This window comes from Lytechinus variegatus, chromosome 3 (assembly GCF_018143015.1).
Source record: "Lytechinus variegatus isolate NC3 chromosome 3, Lvar_3.0, whole genome shotgun sequence".
NCBI classification, from domain to species: domain Eukaryota; kingdom Metazoa; phylum Echinodermata; class Echinoidea; order Temnopleuroida; family Toxopneustidae; genus Lytechinus; species Lytechinus variegatus.
In genome coordinates, this window is record NC_054742.1 from 43,260,227 (window position 1) to 43,278,998 (window position 18,772).

The 18,772-nt window shown below is 35.4% G+C and overlaps 2 protein-coding genes across 6 annotated transcripts in view; both read right to left on the minus strand.

Moving 5' to 3' along the window:
* Positions 1-500: 500 nt before the first annotated feature.
* Positions 501-6,283, minus strand: LOC121411091. Of its 3 annotated transcripts, none has more exons than XM_041603609.1 (4): positions 6,187-6,283; positions 4,770-5,035; positions 3,222-3,454; positions 501-833 (listed from the first exon to the last, which is right to left on the minus strand). In XM_041603609.1, the coding sequence occupies exons 2-4, from the start codon at positions 4,897-4,899 to the stop codon at positions 783-785; spliced, it is 414 nt and encodes a 137-aa protein (XP_041459543.1). In that variant the 5' UTR covers positions 4,900-5,035; positions 6,187-6,283; the 3' UTR covers positions 501-782. The 3 variants fall into 3 exon arrangements, with proteins under 3 accessions (XP_041459543.1, XP_041459542.1, XP_041459541.1); XM_041603608.1 differs by lacking the exon at positions 6,187-6,283 and adding an exon at positions 6,062-6,149; XM_041603607.1 differs by lacking the exon at positions 6,187-6,283 and having other exon boundaries at positions 4,770-5,299.
* A 4,871-nt stretch (positions 6,284-11,154) lies between these two features.
* The window catches only part of LOC121411093 (corticotropin-releasing factor-binding protein-like), a 51,210-nt gene continuing 43,592 nt past the window's right edge, over positions 11,155-18,772 (minus strand). For all 3 annotated transcript variants that reach the window (XM_041603611.1, XM_041603612.1, XM_041603610.1), the window contains exons 6-8: positions 15,468-15,645; positions 13,626-13,797; positions 11,155-11,326 (exon numbers count right to left, since the gene is read on the minus strand). In XM_041603611.1, coding sequence (XP_041459545.1) covers positions 13,658-13,797; positions 15,468-15,645 — 318 coding nt within the window. In that variant the 3' untranslated portion in view covers positions 11,155-11,326; positions 13,626-13,657. The remainder of the gene's footprint in view (positions 11,327-13,625; positions 13,798-15,467; positions 15,646-18,772) is intronic.

Here is an 18,772-nt window from a genome sequence, read left to right on the forward strand (position 1 = left end):
AACTTTCACCATGCTGTCTTATTTATATTTCTCCTTTCCAACACAACATTTTATGACCAAGGCTGGATTCCCCTTTTAATAAGGAGAGATCACACCAACGAAACCATTCGAAGCTATCACATTATTTCGAATGGCATACAATTGGCATTTTATTTGGACTCAGTTTGGTTGCCGGTGTAACTGTGGTATTTCTGATTTTATAAAATCCAATTCAATAATAGGAAATACATTCAAATGTTGACGGGACTTCATTTTTTTGCAAGTACATTCTACTTCGAACTGAATTTATTTCAATAGAAAAGAGTAAGAGGATATTCATAATACTAAATAGGTTCATTAATGCGGATAATCATATTTCAGTAGAAATTAATAGAATGTATTGTAATTTGTAAAATGAAACTTTGTACTCAGATTATATGTATATACTACTGAAAATTGTACATTCGTGTTTTGGTTTCTCGTTAACCAAATTCCTTCTTTTGTTTTATGCAGAAATGAACATGGCATCGTCTTACAATCAGTGGTGAATGATACCAACAATATTATAATAAAATAATTATTTGTCATGACATAATATATGTAAACAACGTCCCTTTTTCAAACGGAGAGGGTCTCACTGACTTATTATGATGCATACAAGAGGCAACATCATACTGTAGAGCACATGAACGGTCAAAATGCATTTTACAATTTGATGTAATGTTGATGTCAGCATTTACAATTCTTGTAAATGTTGTAAGACTGAGCCCTGTAATACGACTACTTCAATGGCTTTACAATCGTCATCGTCTTTGGTAGATCGCTTGGTCAACAGCAAATGATTCCTGCATTTCCTGTAGTTCGAAAGGAGAGAGAGAGAGAACATTACGTTAAGATGGCAGTAGATAAACAAGATAAAGAAAATAATCCCATAATTTGTGGTGTGGGGGGGGGGGTAAGTCAACATAATTTCAAGCTTAATCATACAGTGATTTCATTGATCCATTTAAAGCAATAACAACCATCAATGACATTCACAAAAAGAGGGATCTTCCTGATATTCATTCTCATTGATAATAAGAGTCGGGTTTTTTTTCTACACGTAGGTTACAACGCAACTATACAAAGTATGAGAAGACAAAACCGTAAGGATATTTTTTCTCGACCGATCATAACCTGATAGCAAACGATTCAAGTGCACTGAAGGTGGCGCTGTTTGTCAATTGAACAATGTACTATGAGACATGTTTTTTCACTCATTAAAAAACGAATCTTACTTTTCGTACGAATTCTAGAGTTAGTAGAGTTTCGTAGATAGTTAATAGACCCAGACCTTCTTGAGAAACGAAATGATTTTCGGTTATACGATGGGGGTAAAAGTCGAAAGTTTTGCGTACGATTGTCTCGAGTTATTCTTTTTTCAGACTGACGACCATACTTTAATTTAGGTTACACCACTTTTGATTTTTTTGTCGCAGAAACGAAATGTACGAAATATAACTAAGAATTAAAACAAAGAAATATCAAGAAAGAACATTAAAAAATAATAGTATTTGTGACTTCGCGTGAATATAATATTTTGAACGACATGAACGTGTGAAGAACTGTTCCACACTTCACGACGAAAATAAGATAATAGCGACTAGCACAAAGCAATGAATATCAGGGAGACAGAAAGAGAGCGAAGTAACAAACATGAAACAATAAAAACAAAGAGTGGAAACCCTAAAAATCAAGCAGATAAGATCAATGAAGGAGGAATGGTTTTAATGAGATACTTACGTCGTTTAATCTAGAGATAAGAGGGCGTGGGGTGACATTTACCAGAAAAACTACAACGTGGGAGTTTCGAGGCTCTCTACATGTATTTTCATTTATTTTAAATTGGTTTCTCAACAATTTACTGTTCTTGTTTTTACTCAGTCACGATCTTCAGATTTTTTATTGTGACACTCGATGTACAAGATAATAAGTGTTATAAAATGCGTTGTATGCTAATGAATGTAAACTGCACATTTTCAAACATTCAAAATATGGATGCTAAATTTAGTGGTTCATGTACATAAATTGATTTATTTTCAATCTGTTTTGAAAAATGTAAGTAAGATTTATACATAATATATAAAGCATACACTTCATCTCCTAACAGATAACACTGAATAGAGAAAATAACGGATTCGAAGCATACAAATGAAGAATTTACAAGTTCACTGCATACTTATGATTTAACGCTCATCTCGTAAACCAATTAGTGCATTCATTTTTTCATAAAATGAGAAAATTATTGAAAGTCCAGGACGGGACTTAATTTACAATTAGACGACATAGTTTATTGAAAATGCATCAATACAACCATTAAGGAAAAAACCGAAACAAAAGTTTTTCTCTCTTATCTCCCAATATCTGCCCTGATTTCCTTTTTTATCATATTGCAATAACTATTCCCCTGAAATGTGATTGATTTTTTTGTTCTATAAATCCTCGTGCAATCGACATACTGAAAGTATGTGTTGTGAGAAAAGAAAACATTCAAATGTTCCTTGGACAGGGAATATATTCACCGATAAGTATAATTACAAATAATTCAGTCTCTTAGTTATTATCCATCATGTTCCACTTGAAATCTAATTTTAAAGATTGAGCAATCCTGATTTCAATTTCCCAGTAGACTCAATTGCCTAAAAGTCCAGTAGAGGTTTTTCATACCTGGAAAAGCTGTTAAGTTCAATATTTTTGTTGATTTATGTTCTTTTTGGGCATTGTAAATTCTGCTTGGTTGCCACGTACGTGTAGGCAACCTTGTGCATTTTTATTAGTGTAATTAGCATACTCATCTAATTAGCATACTTCTGATATGTAGTATTGTACTAACCTTAAACCAGAAAGACTTAAAAACATCACTAATATTATTTTGATAGTGGTTCCTGTGACGAAGAATTAATCCATGACCCCATATTTATAATCAATATAAACTATTAGAAACTACAAATAAAAATTGTGTCCTGCAATACTTGACCATTCCTATGCAAGGGAAGAGGTTTTACATCATAGAAAATGAAAATGAATACGCAGAAATAGGGATGGTCGGGATTACGACCATACTTATAAAACAAATATTAAATTTCATATGTTCAATTAGCAGGTATAGTCGTACAAGCATAATTGGACGAAAGAAAAGTGAGTAAGTATAATAAGTTAAAAAAACTTTTACAAATGATATAATCTTTATTGCAACAACCTACCTCCTCACTGCGTAATTTCATGTGAACGGGCCATTTACGAGGATCGCCCTTAGGTGGGATACCCCAACCTATGGCACCAGGCTTCTTGGCCATCTGTTCTGCAAACTTTACTCCTGCTGGAGCTCGGCAAAGATAGAGAAGTTCAGATGTCTGCTCTCTTGAGTATGTCCCGATACCAACACCACGATGCTCCGGTTCTACATGGACCCTTTGTTGACGTTTACCTTCTGGACCTGCGCAGGTGAAAGAAGGTAACATTTAGAGTCCGATTCCGTTGACGTGGTTAAGGAAATCACTTAACTCATACCAGAACTGTTGGACAATTACGTTGGTAACCCGGAACACCTAATTATTCTTTAATTAAATCAAGTTTGTTAATCAAGGTAAAACATAGTCAGTTTTGATGTGAGGAATGTTGAAAGTTTTGTTAAATGAAAACTTGCACCATTTCCCTTGATTTTCTTTACACCAATACTATAAAAGGGAATGCGAACAATATAACGTTGAAAAGAAAGATTTCAAGAACGAAATATTCGAAAGAGAATGTTAAACAGTAACATAACCAGGGAAGTATTTTAAATGGTATGCATGGTGCCATGATTCATAACTGATTCATAACAGGCCCAAACATTTGTTACAAGAGGTAGGCCTTTAGCCGATTTAGCTGTTTTGGAATTGTTCTGCCGATGATATTCCAATGTTGCTTATGACGAATTTGACGATAATATGAATGAAGGTAGAATAGGCGGTGGATCCAGATTTGACCAGTGGTAGGGCATCACCTTTTCCTTAATTACTATGTGACAAGCAAAATAAAAAGGTCATCAACACTCACACAGAGCATTTTCCCGTAAGAAACATTTTTTACAAGAAAAAAAATAAGGTTTTCATTATACAGAATTACACCCACTTGAGGCAAAGTGACCCAATATTTAAAAAAAAACAATTTTCTATAAATTTTTTATCAACAACAAAAAAACATTTTGTTTCCCTGCAGGGGCGTGGGTGCGCATCCGCCACTGCCAATGGGTAAAGTGATGTTGTATAGTGAAAAGTTAAATCCGATAGAACTATAATATATAGAACTCTACTTGGTAGAGTCTAACAAAATAATGATAAACAGGAAGGCAAAATTCAAAACTGGCACATTGACATAAAATATGTGATCCGACTCTGACAGTCTGACGTTTCATCAATGTCAGGAGGTAGTTGATTGAGAAATGTATAGCAGCTTGACTATTAGGCCGTGTTTTAAATGAAAACCCCACATTATCCAGTCCAATTGTTCTCTCTTATCATGTCGAGTTATCTACTTTAAAGTATACAGGAATGAGAAATTTTATACAAAGCATTTGTTGAAAGTCACCTAACTGAAATCCTACCAGTAGATTGATTTACCAATATTAGATAAGTGTGTTAATTATTATGATGTTGATAATTATGCAAACTTACAAAGGATTCTGTAATAGTAGATTAATGATTCAAAATATCGTGTACTGACATGAATATTATTTCTTAAGTTTGCCTTTAGATTAAAGGTTTACTTACCAGTGTAGAGAAGGACACCTTTTCCCATTCTGTGCACGTTTTGTGTTGTCATCCATGTTTCTTTAGAACTTGTACTACTCGCAGAAGTACCAGGTCTTGGTCGACTTGTTGTTTCCTTCTTGTCTTCCATCCTTGGTAAGATTCTTCAAAACCAAACTGATTTCAAGTAGAATCGTACGTCTGACCAATACACAGGTATTAACGAGTGGGGCTACTCTGACTGTGCTTGATGATCCTTCCTTACAAAATATCGTCAAGTTATGCTTCTGAGTAAATGTATTATAATAAGTTGATAGTAGGACACACCATTTTCGATGTCAATTCAGTTACAAGCCTGTGAAATCATTGGACTAAACAGTATAAACATCGAAACAAACTTTGAACTCGAAACCACCACACACACCACAACGTCCCACCCAACATAAAACCAACAATTACCCATGTGTTTGACAATAAAACGGCGTTGGTACAAGTTCCACCCCCTTGTCAACGTTGTCAAGGAGACTATTGATCGCGCTGTCTGCTCCGAGTAGATGTCACCAGAACCCATTCACTCGCTGCATAACAAAAGGTTATGGGGTTCATTCCTACCCCTTGGACAGATCAGAGATTCAAGCGTTATCGGAGGGGGGGGGGGGGAGTCAAGTATATTGTTGTACACGTGCGTGACCAAAAAACCCGTTTAAAGGGTTTTTTCATTTTGGACGCGGGCCCCGTGTGCACTCGTTCAGGTTATCAAAAACAACGATTTTTTTTTCAAGGTGATTTTGAAAGATTGTTCAATGGCCTGTCGCTGGGTATGTTTTTTTCCCCAAGCTTTTTCCCCGGGGTCATATAGCGACAATTTGTTTAGGGGCCAAAATGTGTAAATGAAACCCGCGGAAAACTTGTATAGGGGGTCATTTTGCAGACAGAGAAAAACTCGTTTAGTTGGGGTTGTTTGGAAATAATTTGGTCACGCATGTGTACAGCAATTAATACATATGACTGCCCCCCGGGTATTTTGTTTTGTAGTTGTCTTTATCATTCATTCAAATAACATTCATACATACGTGACCAAGGAAATATAAAACAAAATGATAATAATTGCAGCTGTAAAAAACACAAATCAAATTGCACTGTAATAGACATTGCAGGAAAATTATATCGGAACAGTGACATAATCCGAAATCATGCAAAAATAACATTTCAATAATATGCAGCAGTAAATGAAAAAAAACCAAAAAATATAACATAACAGCTACGCAAACTGAAGAATGAATGAATAAAAAAGGGTATGTTATATCCCTTACCTCTGATCTTTTCAAATTGCAAAGAACACATGCCAACCAAACTCAAGTGGATTCCTATAGATGCACTGGCCTAAATGCAAGTCTGCTTAGAAGGTTTTGAAATAAGTTACATTTTTTCAACTTACTTGTTATGCTCAAACCCTTGAAAGGTCTCTTCCCCGAGTCCTCCTGTCACACCACTTGTCAATCATCAGTTGTCAAGTTGAAGGCGCCATGTAAATGCTGTAGCCTAACCAGCAAAAGAAGGCATTGTGAAGCTATTGTATGAAAGCGTTGATTCTATTGTGAGCTACTTAGCTGAGGGAAGTTCATAACATTGACAGATGACGTCACAGGATAAATGGGACCCGGGGGCCCGTTGCAAGAAACATAGCCGTGGAAACGGGGGGTCAGTGCTGAAGCACCCCAAGATTTTCATTTTCCGGGGGGGGGGGGTGCTGTGAGTGTTATTCACCATAGGCAACACCCCTGGAAATCTGGTGGACATCCTAAACATGATAAATAGCAGAAATTTTACCAAAATTAGCCTCATTTCTTTTTTTTGGGCTTTCGAATTTTTTATTGGACCAAAGTGAGCTTCATTCGTTTAATATTGAAAACATCTTTTATTCTTTTTATTCTTCTTTTAATTTTTTGTCAAAGTTAAATCAGCACCCCTATTTTGTTTAAATCGTTCCCAGAGCCCAACAGAAAGAGTTACGAACAACGGCGTAACTAAAAAGAAATAAATGTAACATGATTTTCCACACATGTGGAATGCGAATATTATGGACTTGCGCTTGATTTTTGTTGTTGCTGTAACTGGCCCAATAGCTCTCCCTTTGAGGGTGTGGCTCAAGTTCAAACATTTGAATAGTTTAGATTAAGATTTGAGATTTTATTATTTTACGGTCACAATATACACAAAATTCAATCAAGTAACAGCAACATATAAATCGTATTTAGTACTGCACACCATGGTGTCAATTTGAATTTGAATGGCAGGGCCCTTTAATATATTATCTAAAGCTGGTTACTCCATTTATGGATGTAAAATTGGAGATGGCGAAGCACAATTTGTATAAATTCCACGGTCACCAGACTGATTAATTTATATTGATGAACATGCGTAGCATTTATGGTAAAAAAAAGCAGGCCTATAATGTTCAAAGAAATGGGGTGAAATAAAAGGAATTTTTATGAAAAAAAAATTATCGGAATTTCTTATTTTGTAGGATGATAAGTATGAACATACTCATTTAGTTAAAGAAATTGATAGGCCCCATTCAACTTATTTTGTGCAGACCAGTACATGTGCAGAAATACACATACATGTACTATTCGTTCTGGTATCATTAATGTATCAATAAACCGCAACAAAACGTACTTTTTGCAAGGAGCCAGTGCGTTTACATGCCTTACTTATTTGCTGGTTTCTTTTTAATGTTTTATTCTACATTCGCATCTTTATCTTAATGTGCCACTCTCCAACCAGGTGTACTAAGTGGATACCCTGTAGGAATAAATTGCTCGAATGCTTGAACACCAAAGCAACCCAGTTAAGCCTGGGTAACAATTATATTAACATCTCAAGCAGGGGCTACTGGTAGTGGCTACCTTTTTTTGTTGATAATTTGTATGTTTAATTAAATCATAAAAATCATAATAAAGGTAAGATTACAATATTTACTACTTACTTTAGCAGATCAGAGTTATTGTAACTTCAATAAAATAAAATTTGAGGTGTAACCCTGATATTTATAAATATTCTTATACAGTTCGATATTTTTTCGCCGATATTTCTATTATTTTAACCCATACATGTACAGCAAATAGCAACTGCAATGCTCTGTAGTTGGTAGTGGCTACCTTTGTAAATAAGACGGTATCATTATCATTATTATTATTACTATTATTTTCATAATCATTATCATTTCTGTCACTATTTTTATTGCTAATATTATAATAATTATTATTATTTATCACACCAAATGGAACACATATTTTAAACGCTATCTATTTAATTTGCTTTTTAGAGTAATACTGAGCTTCTTTTGTAATAGATATCGATTTTATGTAGAAAATTGAAAAAAAAATTGAAGATAGATCAAGTAAATAAATCTGCATCTATTTCTTTTCTTCAATAATCATGAATATCGAATCAGAGAACTTTTTTTTCAAATCTTAACTCTCTTTGTCTCCCTCTTCCTGTATATTTTTTTATTACTCGCTTAACACTCTGATCCCCTTCCGTCGCTCTTTGGTTTTCCCGCTCTCAGCAAATTTTTTTTCGCCCCGCACAAATTATTTGAAAAGCCTATATACGAAGGCTGAGTGAGTACTTGAAACACTTCTTTATTTATGTTTATTTTACTTTACCTGTTCCCTCTGTAAAAATGGTAAATACATATTCTCTCTCTCTTCCATTTTTCTTTTCTCCCTGTCTTTTTCCTAGCAATTGAAACGCTAATATTGCATTAAACATTTGTACAATTAAATTCAGCAGTCGTATATAATATTGGTTTTCTCCGTGACCGGTGTACTGGAGAAACTGATAAATTGTTGTAATTCTTGCATGGGTAATATCTGTTCAATTGTTATCAATATCCATGGTGTCATATGGAAAAGAAGAAGAAAGAATTAATTCAGCATGCGCCCATCCACTCACCCCCACACAGACCGATATAATACGGTACACATGGTACACGTATATACGAATGAATTTTCGTTTTTATAACAATAAGCAGCAAGTTTAATGTTTTACTGGGGACTTTCGCATGTGTCCCTTCCCCCTTTATTTCACTCTTATCGCCCCCTGTGTACTTCAAACTTTTACGTAGAAAACACGATAAAACAAATAAAAACTGAACAAAAGGTTTATTTTCTTGGTGCAATTTTAATTTAGAGGTTGCAATACTCGATTTCACAAGTGTTATTTTCTCAGTAATGTTCGCCAAAAATAAACATGATAATTACATTCTTAAATAAATTCGTTTATTGAGAACAACATCTTTGTCCATCATTAATGAAGGAGGATGTGGAACTCTTATTCTTATATGACACTGATAATGTTTGTTAAAGTGTATATACATCACATGATATTATAAACAACTGCCTTTCAACGCAAAGGCTAAAACGGAGAATCACTACATAACATTTTTTTTAATTCTTAAGACAGAAAGAGAACCTGCTCCGTCTTCAGGCCCGGTTTCCAGGTTAAAATGAATGTAGGCCTGGTCTATTTTGGTTCCTTAGGTCTATAAACGTTATTCGTGACTATTCAAACATGTCAGTGTAGTTTTACTTGGGTTACCATTCCTGTATACCATTAAAATATTTTTATCTTACGAACATCGTACATTTTTTACTCCCGTTTATCGAATTAAGTATCTACTAGCGGGAGCGGATACTTTTAAATCCAAGTCACGTGAGCACGAAGAGAGGATATCCCTTTAAGATTAGTATCATGATTATTATTATTATTATTATAATCGTGAATCAGGTTGATCTCAGTGGGTCTCTAAATTATTATGTTGATATTTGGGGGAGAGGGGGTGTTCTGGATACTGTCCCCCTTTCTACAGCAACACACACAAAACGTAGAGGAAATACTTAGTACAAATTTCTTTTTATACATATCGTGTGTGATGTTCCACCTAGTATGTGCAGCACTGTAACTGATAATAATGATGCTAAACCGCTATTCTTAATTTCTATGGCAAATAAAGCTGTCATTATTTGACTACATACTTTTTCGATGAACGGATGTTCAAATCCATAAATAACAATAAGATGGTGAATCGGCATCACTGCTTGAAAGAACATAGTGTCCTCGTGTCCTACAGTGTATTCCAAAGTGTAATCACAGCCAGCTAGGAACTCATTATGAAATCGCACTAGCACTGTTAAAAATGAATATGTTTACAGAGTATGAATGATTATGTTAACATACTGCAGTGTATGGACACACTGGAAATACATTGTGACGCTGTGTTCTTTACAGGTAATTACAGGTATTACGTTAATAGTTATGACTATGAAGCATTAATCTAAAAACAAAAACCCAAACATTATTTTGGCCACTTAATGATTACAAATAGGTTAAAAAATCAGGTTGAGAAATTTTAAGGCTACATTTGGATTGATAAACAATTTTTATATCAATAAAACAAAATAAAAATATGATTCTTGTGTAATTTGGTCTTAAATATATCACTCCGCAAAGAATAAGAACTTTTTGGTGGATTTGTAAAGCACACTATACAATAATGAGACAAACAACAAAACATGACATGGTAAACATAATTAAGGAATGAGTGTAATAATAACAGGTTCATCACCATTTCTCTACTGTTTTGTTTTGTTTTCATAACCGTCTTTGATATATATATATATATATTCTATTTATATATATATTTTTGAACATCTATATATATGGATTTAAATTGTTTTCGATATTGAAATTAGCGTAGCTAGTTGTTTACACCCATGATGAAATAAATATCGTGAAATTGTACACATGATTTAATTTGTAATATATCATACAAGAAAATAAGACAAACACATACCAAAATAAACTTATATTGAATAAAGATTTATTGCGCTACCTTGAAACTGAATACAGTTCCTGGAGAATGTGAATGATTTTTATTGGTTGTCTGCTTTAAACTTTATTTTATCGATTTGATTTGTTTCAGTCAACAAAAAGGAGTTTCTGTGATGACATGGTTGCCGGTTTCTTTATTTCTTACAATGACCCCCAGCATAAATTAACTCAATTAATTATTGAACTCATATATAGTAAAATCATTTATACATGTTTAATGTTATGAACTAACAAGGGATTGCTTACATTTCAACAGTTTTGTTATTTACACAGAAATGTTACATTTCTAATATTTATTGGTTAAAAGTTGAACATTCTTGTCTGAATCCTTAAAAAAACTGTGCAACTTTTCTATAAATTCTTAACGGACAATTGTATGCTCATATAATTTAGTAAACCAGATTGCAAAATATTTTATACAGATTGTTAAATGTGATTTTACTATGTTAAAGCCTAACAACTCAAATATTTTCTTTGTGTTTTTGTGTATAATTATATATCGAACTTGTCTCTGTAGCATATTCTTTTTTTTATTATGTGATACAAAAGGGTGTTTCAAATAACTTATTTTTAAATGACACCATTTTCGATGAGCTTGCCTTGAACTTGAGGTAAATATCATCACATCTGTGCATCAAAAGATTTGGGCACGACTTTACGATTTAGAGGTTGATTTTGGACTGTGGATAAGACGAGGAAGAAAAAAAACCAAGATTGCAGAAAGTTCAATCAGAGCAAGACATTCATTTATATTGTAAGACAATAGAACACTCCCCAGCGTCACCGCTGAATATAGAGAAAATAATGCACATATACTTTTGCCATGCACATGAAGCCTTAACCTGGGGGAGAGGAATGTTTTAAGAATTAAATAAATTGAAAAAAAAAACACTTCTATTCGAAATTGAAGTCCAGACATATGAACATAAAGCAAAAATATTATTGATACTTGTATCCGGAAAATACAAAATAGAATCATTTATTTCATGCCATTCTTTCAATTTTAACAAGCCCCCCTCCAACCCCCCCCCCCCAAAAAAAACAGAAATGATAATAAATTATTCCACTTTTTATAAGGTGCTTCTTAAAAAAACCCCGAGAATCAAAAAGATTATTTTTTAAAAGTTGTTCTTGAATAATGGAATGCATTCTCATTAAAAAGAAATCTAGGTTATGCACTACAGGCGACTGTTCTTAGAAAAAATCAATTGTGAAGTCTTGATAATGAACTATTCCTCAGGACAGTCAAGACACTGTAGGCGAAAGTGTCAAATGAAATATAGCATAATAGAACCCCATCCCTCCAATTTCAATAATTTTCCAATTTGGGTTGTAATTATGATTCAACCAACAGACCCAGAGTATTATCATATTTCATTTATTATTCTGTCACGAGGTTCGAGCAAACCCTAATTAAGTTTCATTTGATCTGCTTTATTATTAAATTTCTACGTAATTTCATTCTGTTTATCAGAATGCAGAATATTCATCATTATCATACAAATAGGTGTGTACTATTCAAAAATATAAACTTGTGAGCGGAAATGAACCCCTGGAGTGGTTTTTGGAAGTAACGATTCATTTCAATCAAACCCAAACAAAGCCCCAAAACAAACTAAAAATAATTGTATAAAAAAATTATGATTTAATTAATGTTGGTTAAAAAACAATATCATAAAATAACACACAGGTATGACCGGTTACACTTCGTAATTCCGAAACACGTAAATTGCCTATACCTCGATGTTCGTTAATCCGAAAATGTAAAAGGGTTCGTTAATCCGAACATCTGTGGCGTTATTCCGAAGGTTCGATAATCCGAAAACGAAATAAGGTTTGATGTTCCGAAGGTTCGTTAATCCGAAAACGAAATAAGGTTTGTTAATCCTTTCGTTTTCGGACTAACGAACCTTCGGAATTACGAACCTCATTTCGTTTTCGGATTAACGAACATTCGGAATTATGAACCTCATTTCGTTTCGGATTAACGAACCTTCGGAATTATGAACCTCATTTCGTTTTCGGATTAACGAACTTTCGGAATTACGAACCTTCGGAAATACGAACCTTCGGAAATACGAACCTTCGGAATAACGAACCTTCGGAATATCCGAACCTTCGGAATAACGAAGCTTCGGAATTACGAATGTATGCGGTAATGACCAGTCTTTGACTATGTGATAGGTTGGTGATTAAAACTGCCGGGCATCTCCAAATAGTGGAGAAATAAAAAAAGCAAATTATTTGAAAAAAGTGAACAATGAATGAAGTGAAACGCAAAATTGTACAAGATCCATGATTGCTTACAACCATGGATTGTTCGTATTCATGACACAGCAGCTGTAAATTTATGTAATGATTTTATGTAAACAAACGGAGACAAACAAGTTTATATGAACTTGGTGGTTAATGCATTAAGAAAAAATGTAGTGCAGCCATTTGAGAGAAAGGAAGGGAATCGTTCCTATCCGACCGGTTATAGCCGAATTCTTAAAAAAAAAATCACATGACTTACTAATTCTTGTCAATGTCCAACTGTTTAATGTCGGTAGAAATTACACGCGACCACATTGCATATAGTTAAAAGAGTTGGATTGAGAGTGGATTTTATTTATTTTTCATTCTATGATTATTATTACATGCGGTTCCGCCCCTCTAAAGAAAGCAACCGAAAAGTCAGAAACATTCTTATCTTTCTATATAGACCATCCCTGGTTTATTATGTTGTGGTTTTTATATTTAAATGAAAAATCTGTGGTTGTTTATTCAACAGTTTTTAGCAAAATACATGTAGCATTAATGCAGAAAGAAAGTGAAAGCCCATGACAAATGCTTCATTTCTTCGAATGCGAAGTTACAAGTTAAACCGTGTGGGAGTCGTTTCACCTACATGTACATTGAAAACGGCATAAAGAGGAAAAGGTAAACAAATAAACCCCCATCTTTTTAATTGTTCGATGATTTTGTCGTGCATCTTACTTTGCCAAAAAAACAAAACAACAACGATGTTTTTAAACTCCATCTTCTGGTGGGCATGCGCTCCTGGTGATAGACAACTGATCGAAACGAAAGCTGACATGGTTCTCGTATTGATTGCTTGACACAAGACGAACAACCGAATTATGACACATCAAAGGCATTTTGACAGATCCTGAGAATTGAACAAAAGAGGACAAATATACATATAAATAAATACATATATATATCAAACATGATGTAGTGTTGGGACGAGGCAACGACATGTTGTTTAGATGGGGGAGGGGAAGATGACCTGGGGCCCGTTGCAGAAAAAAAGAATCTGGAGCAATTTGATTTTCAGCCAATGAAGCACCCGTATTCGCGACTTGCGCTTGATATTTTGACTTGCGTTTAAGCGCAACTCTTTCTGCAACAGGCCCCTGGAGGTGGTGATTTTTCTCAAATTGAATAACAGGTATGAAGTTACATGTCCCATACCCTCGATAATTCCTTCTCATTCTTTCCTTGCTTTCATATGTATCATATTTTTTTATCCCCCGATCCATTGACGGTCCCCTGTAATACTAAACTATTTTATAAAAGGTTATTTCATCTGCTGAAATAACTTCTATTCTCATTCATGTATATTGCTTTGGGCAAAATATTTGTCAGACTGAATATGGATTTAAGTGTCGTATATTTACGGATTTCGGACAATATCTGTAGTAAGGTGTCGAAACAGTGAAGCCCTGGAATTCAGGTTAAAACCATGGGATCCGATTTGTGAGTACATCCGCGCACTTTCTGCATAAATCGCGCCAAACACAACTCCACGTATTCAATTTTAATTCATATCTTGCGATTCAATCTGTATTTCCCCGAGCTAACCCTTCTTATAATCCCCTGACATGAGGCGATACATCAAGACGGATGAAACAGATATCTTTGCTGGATATTATTGATACCCCTGTCAGATTAAGATTTTTTATGAATCTAATTGCATCATGTTTTTATGAATATTGACACAATACGATATATTAGTGAATAATTCGCTGATACCCATGTTTCACAATCACGGTTTGTAATCATTTTGTGTACAAGAAATCATTCAATATGATATTTCATGATTCATTTTATATCAATGCAAAGTGCTTATACTCATTTATCTTGAGTTAATTGTCATTATCTGATCAACATGTACTCGCTAAGAAATTCCGAGAATGGTTTCTTTTAAGCTTATTCGACGATTGGCTCATTTGCATTTTTGGGTATTCTCTCATTGATCCCTGAAATGAGAGTGGAGGCACATTCACATCATTTCTGCACAAATTATTGTTTCTGATATGCCTCAATATCAGTTATTGTTTTTTATTTATGTTTTTTATTAATAAATCATCAACATACAAATCATTTACATCAAATTTCACTATATAAGTTACATAAAAAATCAAAGATAAATAAAATTATATACAGAAGATTGGAGTGATCAGGAAAATAAAAAACTAGAAAGAAAGAAAAAACAACAAGGAGAAAACGGAGTACATGCATATCATTTCATTAAAATAATATCATACTTTTACATGAGCAAGAACCCCTTGAATGGAAGCCAGTCAGCAACAAATTTGGCAAAGTTATATCAGTTATTGTTTGTAATTTGCCATGCATGAACGATTTGCTAAGCTTCTGGTCTCAAAAATAAAAACAAGATTTCTACTCTTACCATAGGTTTCAAATTTATAGTAAAAACATATTTGATAATTTTGGAATCTATCTGTGTGACGCACTGTATAATATTTACACTATCGTAATCATGATTATATTTCGCTCGTTAAATCAAGAAAAAATGATTTGGTGAATACTTACTTGCGTCACACGATGGAGATCCAGGTACGATCTGGTTGATAGGATTCAATGGGTTACCATCACCACGTTGTCTCACTATGTTTCCTACCTGACCACACAGGCTAGTCTCACTCCTCATAGTATCCATATTCAGCGAGTTCCCTTCCATTAATTCAACATAGTCCAGGCCATCGTAGCACTATGGTCAAAATCAAACACAGATAATTTTATTGTATGTTTAATCTCTCTATTAATAACACAATTAATCAAACAATTAGATAAATAATTGATTTCGTTGTTAAGGTATCTTTTTAGATACAAACTTGTGTTTTTCAGTACAAAGATACTAAGATATTGTGTTATATTAATACATAGACACACATACATACACTTATACATGTACACACTTTTGAAAATCCGTCTGTACCATTATATGAAGAATTTTGTTCCAAAAACAATTTGAAGAAATGATACCGAAAACTCAATAGGCGGGGGGGTATCTGAATTTCAAAAAGAAAATCACATGCCTAAAAATTTCAATTTCTGCTATTTTGTTTTATACCTTAATCACAGAAAATGGTCAAGAATTATAAAAGTTAATTCTGCTTCCTCGAAACAATGCTTGTATTTCCATAATTTGATATAAATAAACATGTTTTCAACAGTTTCCCACAGAAGTTATCGCACAGTTAAAGGCGCTGTCACACCTTGGCGTTTTAGACAGCGTATACCCGACGTATGATGAATTTGGCGAATACGCTGGCATACGTCGAATACGTTACGGGTAAGTTTTGCATACGTTAAAACACGCTGGTATACGTCGTCATACGGCGAGGTTGTCGAAAAATTTTGTGCCAGCACAAAATTTTTCGACGTATGCCAGCGTATGGCTCATACGTCCCGCATACGCGGGCCATAAGTTGTAGGCAAGTTACGCGATCGTTGATACACGTTGACACACGTTACTCGTAAGTTACTCATAAGTCGATGTACGTCGAGATCATGTCCAGCGTACCCTTCTAACCTATGAGTAACGTGCTTTGAACGTATGTGTAACTTAACTCCAACGTATATTGACGTATGAAGACGTGCTCCGGACGACCACAAAACTTACTGAACGTGTTTATAACTTACAGCTACCGTATAATGGCGTATTGACAACGTTTATCATGTTTATAGGAATTGGTATATAAAGGTGGGGTTCACAGGAGTTTTCTTCGGCATGGCGGTGGTGTTGATAGGTGATGTATCGTGCGGTTATGATTTGAATAGTCGAGCGGCAGCCTTTTTATAGGCTACGACACGTGTTCGTCAGCAATACGCTGCCGCGCGCTATGCGTAAGTTAGGCTATCGTAGGGCATAAGTTGTGTACGCCAGCAATACGCTAAGCATTCGTTGGAATACGTTACTTATAAGTTAACGAAGCGTTCGATATAAGTTACTAATACGTTATTTATACGTCCAACTCGTTATGAATACGCTAAGTATACGCCCAGAGTTGAAAAAAATCAAAGTTCAGCGTATGCCGACGTTTTAGAGAAATTTTGATACGTCGGGCATACGCTGTCTAAAACGCCAAGGTGTGACACCACCTTTACAAAAGACTTAATGCGTGGCTGATCGACAATAAACGGAGTGTCGAGTAAGTCTGGACGCTAGCCTGTAAAACGTCTTTATTTTATGAAATTATTTAAATTCAAGCCTTATTTCAAATAACCAGAACTTTGTTATTTCTTGACCATGTTCTGTAATTGATGTATCAAATCAAAACGAAAATAGTGAACTTGTAAGGAATGTGATTTCCTTTACGATACCCAGATACAGCCAGGCAAGTGCCTTTATAATTCTCGGTTTCGTTTTATTTATTTATTTATTTTTTTGGGGGGACGCACTGCATACATATATAGGAGTTTGAAAAGTGATCGATCGATTTCTGAAAAAGAGTTCCCAAATCAAAAAACAAGTAATAATCACATCATACTTAAATTCAATATCTCATTAGTTGAATATATACATAATAAAAAATAGTAAATTACAATTTGCATCAATTTGCATAATGACCATAAGAGATCATTGTGAATGTTTGTTCTTTTGGCTGTGTTTGATTAGGGCTGTTATGTAAAAATGCAGATTCTCAAAACTTTGTACAATTATTTTATTTTATTTGGCGCCAAATTCTAATTCTGCATGATGTACTTCCAATATTCATCACGTATGGCGGCTTTTTTATGTGCCTTATGAAAGGTGTTATGATATTCTTGTTTAATGAGAAGTACAGAGAAGCACACCCGACCTTCACCAGTTTCTCAACCACCTCAACAACCAGCACCCCAGCATCAAGTTCACCATGGAGACCCAACGCGACAACTCAATTCCATTTCTAGACGTTCTCATCACTAAGACACCGTCTGGATTCCCATCTCACCAGGTGTACCGGAAACCTACCCACACAGACCGCTACCTCAACTTTCGCTCACACCACCACCCGTCCATCCACCAATCAGTCGCCAACACTCTCATCAGACGAGCCCACCAACTCAGCGACAAGGCACACTTACATCAAGAACTCAAGCACGTGACCAATGCACTCACCACCATCAACCACTACCCCAGAAGAAGGATCAAGACTCAACCACCCAACCATCAACCCAGCACCGACAGCACCGAAAACCCATCCGAAACCAAGCCCGTCGCCACCATAGTACTACCCTACATCGGCAAGACTTCACACCGACTACAACGCATCCTTCACTCTGCCAACATCCTCGTCAGACACCAATCCTCTCGAAAACTACACTCCATCCTTCACTCTCATAAGGACAAGCACCCATCCAACAAACAACCAGGCGTCTACAAGATCCCCTGCGACTGCGGTAAAGTCTACATTGGGGAAACCGGCCGAGACTTCGACACCAGACTCAAAGAACACAAGACCCACCACCGACGCAGCGACTGGGACCGATCCGCCATCGTCAAGCACGCACAACAAGAGAATCACCGCATAGAATGGGAAAGGAGCCACCTAATCACCAACATCCGGCACTGGAATACCAGAAGGGTCAGGGAAGCCATTGAGATACATCAACACAACACTGTGCCTCAAGACCCTGGCCTCCACATCAACAGCATCTGGCACCCAATCCTACGTCACCACCAAACTTCTAACCAATCCACAAACAACCAGCCGTCCACCGTCACTCCACCGAGCCCTCCTACCCAACACAGCAGTCTGATTGCATCACCAACTCAACCAGGGACTCCGCCGACACACACACCACCGCCACCGACACCTCGCTACAACCTCCGCCGACGACCCAACACCTCA

Coding starts and splice junctions, on each gene's coding strand:
- LOC121411091 (XM_041603609.1), bottom strand. CDS start 4,899: ATGGAAGACAAGAAGGAAACAACAAGTCGACCAAGACCTGGTACTTCT. Junction 3,455..4,769: donor AGGTGTCCTTCTCTACACTG/GTAAGTAAACCT, acceptor TCACCTGCGCAG/GTCCAGAAGGTAAACGTCAA. Junction 834..3,221: donor TGAAATTACGCAGTGAGGAG/GTAGGTTGTTGC, acceptor TTCGAACTACAG/GAAATGCAGGAATCATTTGC.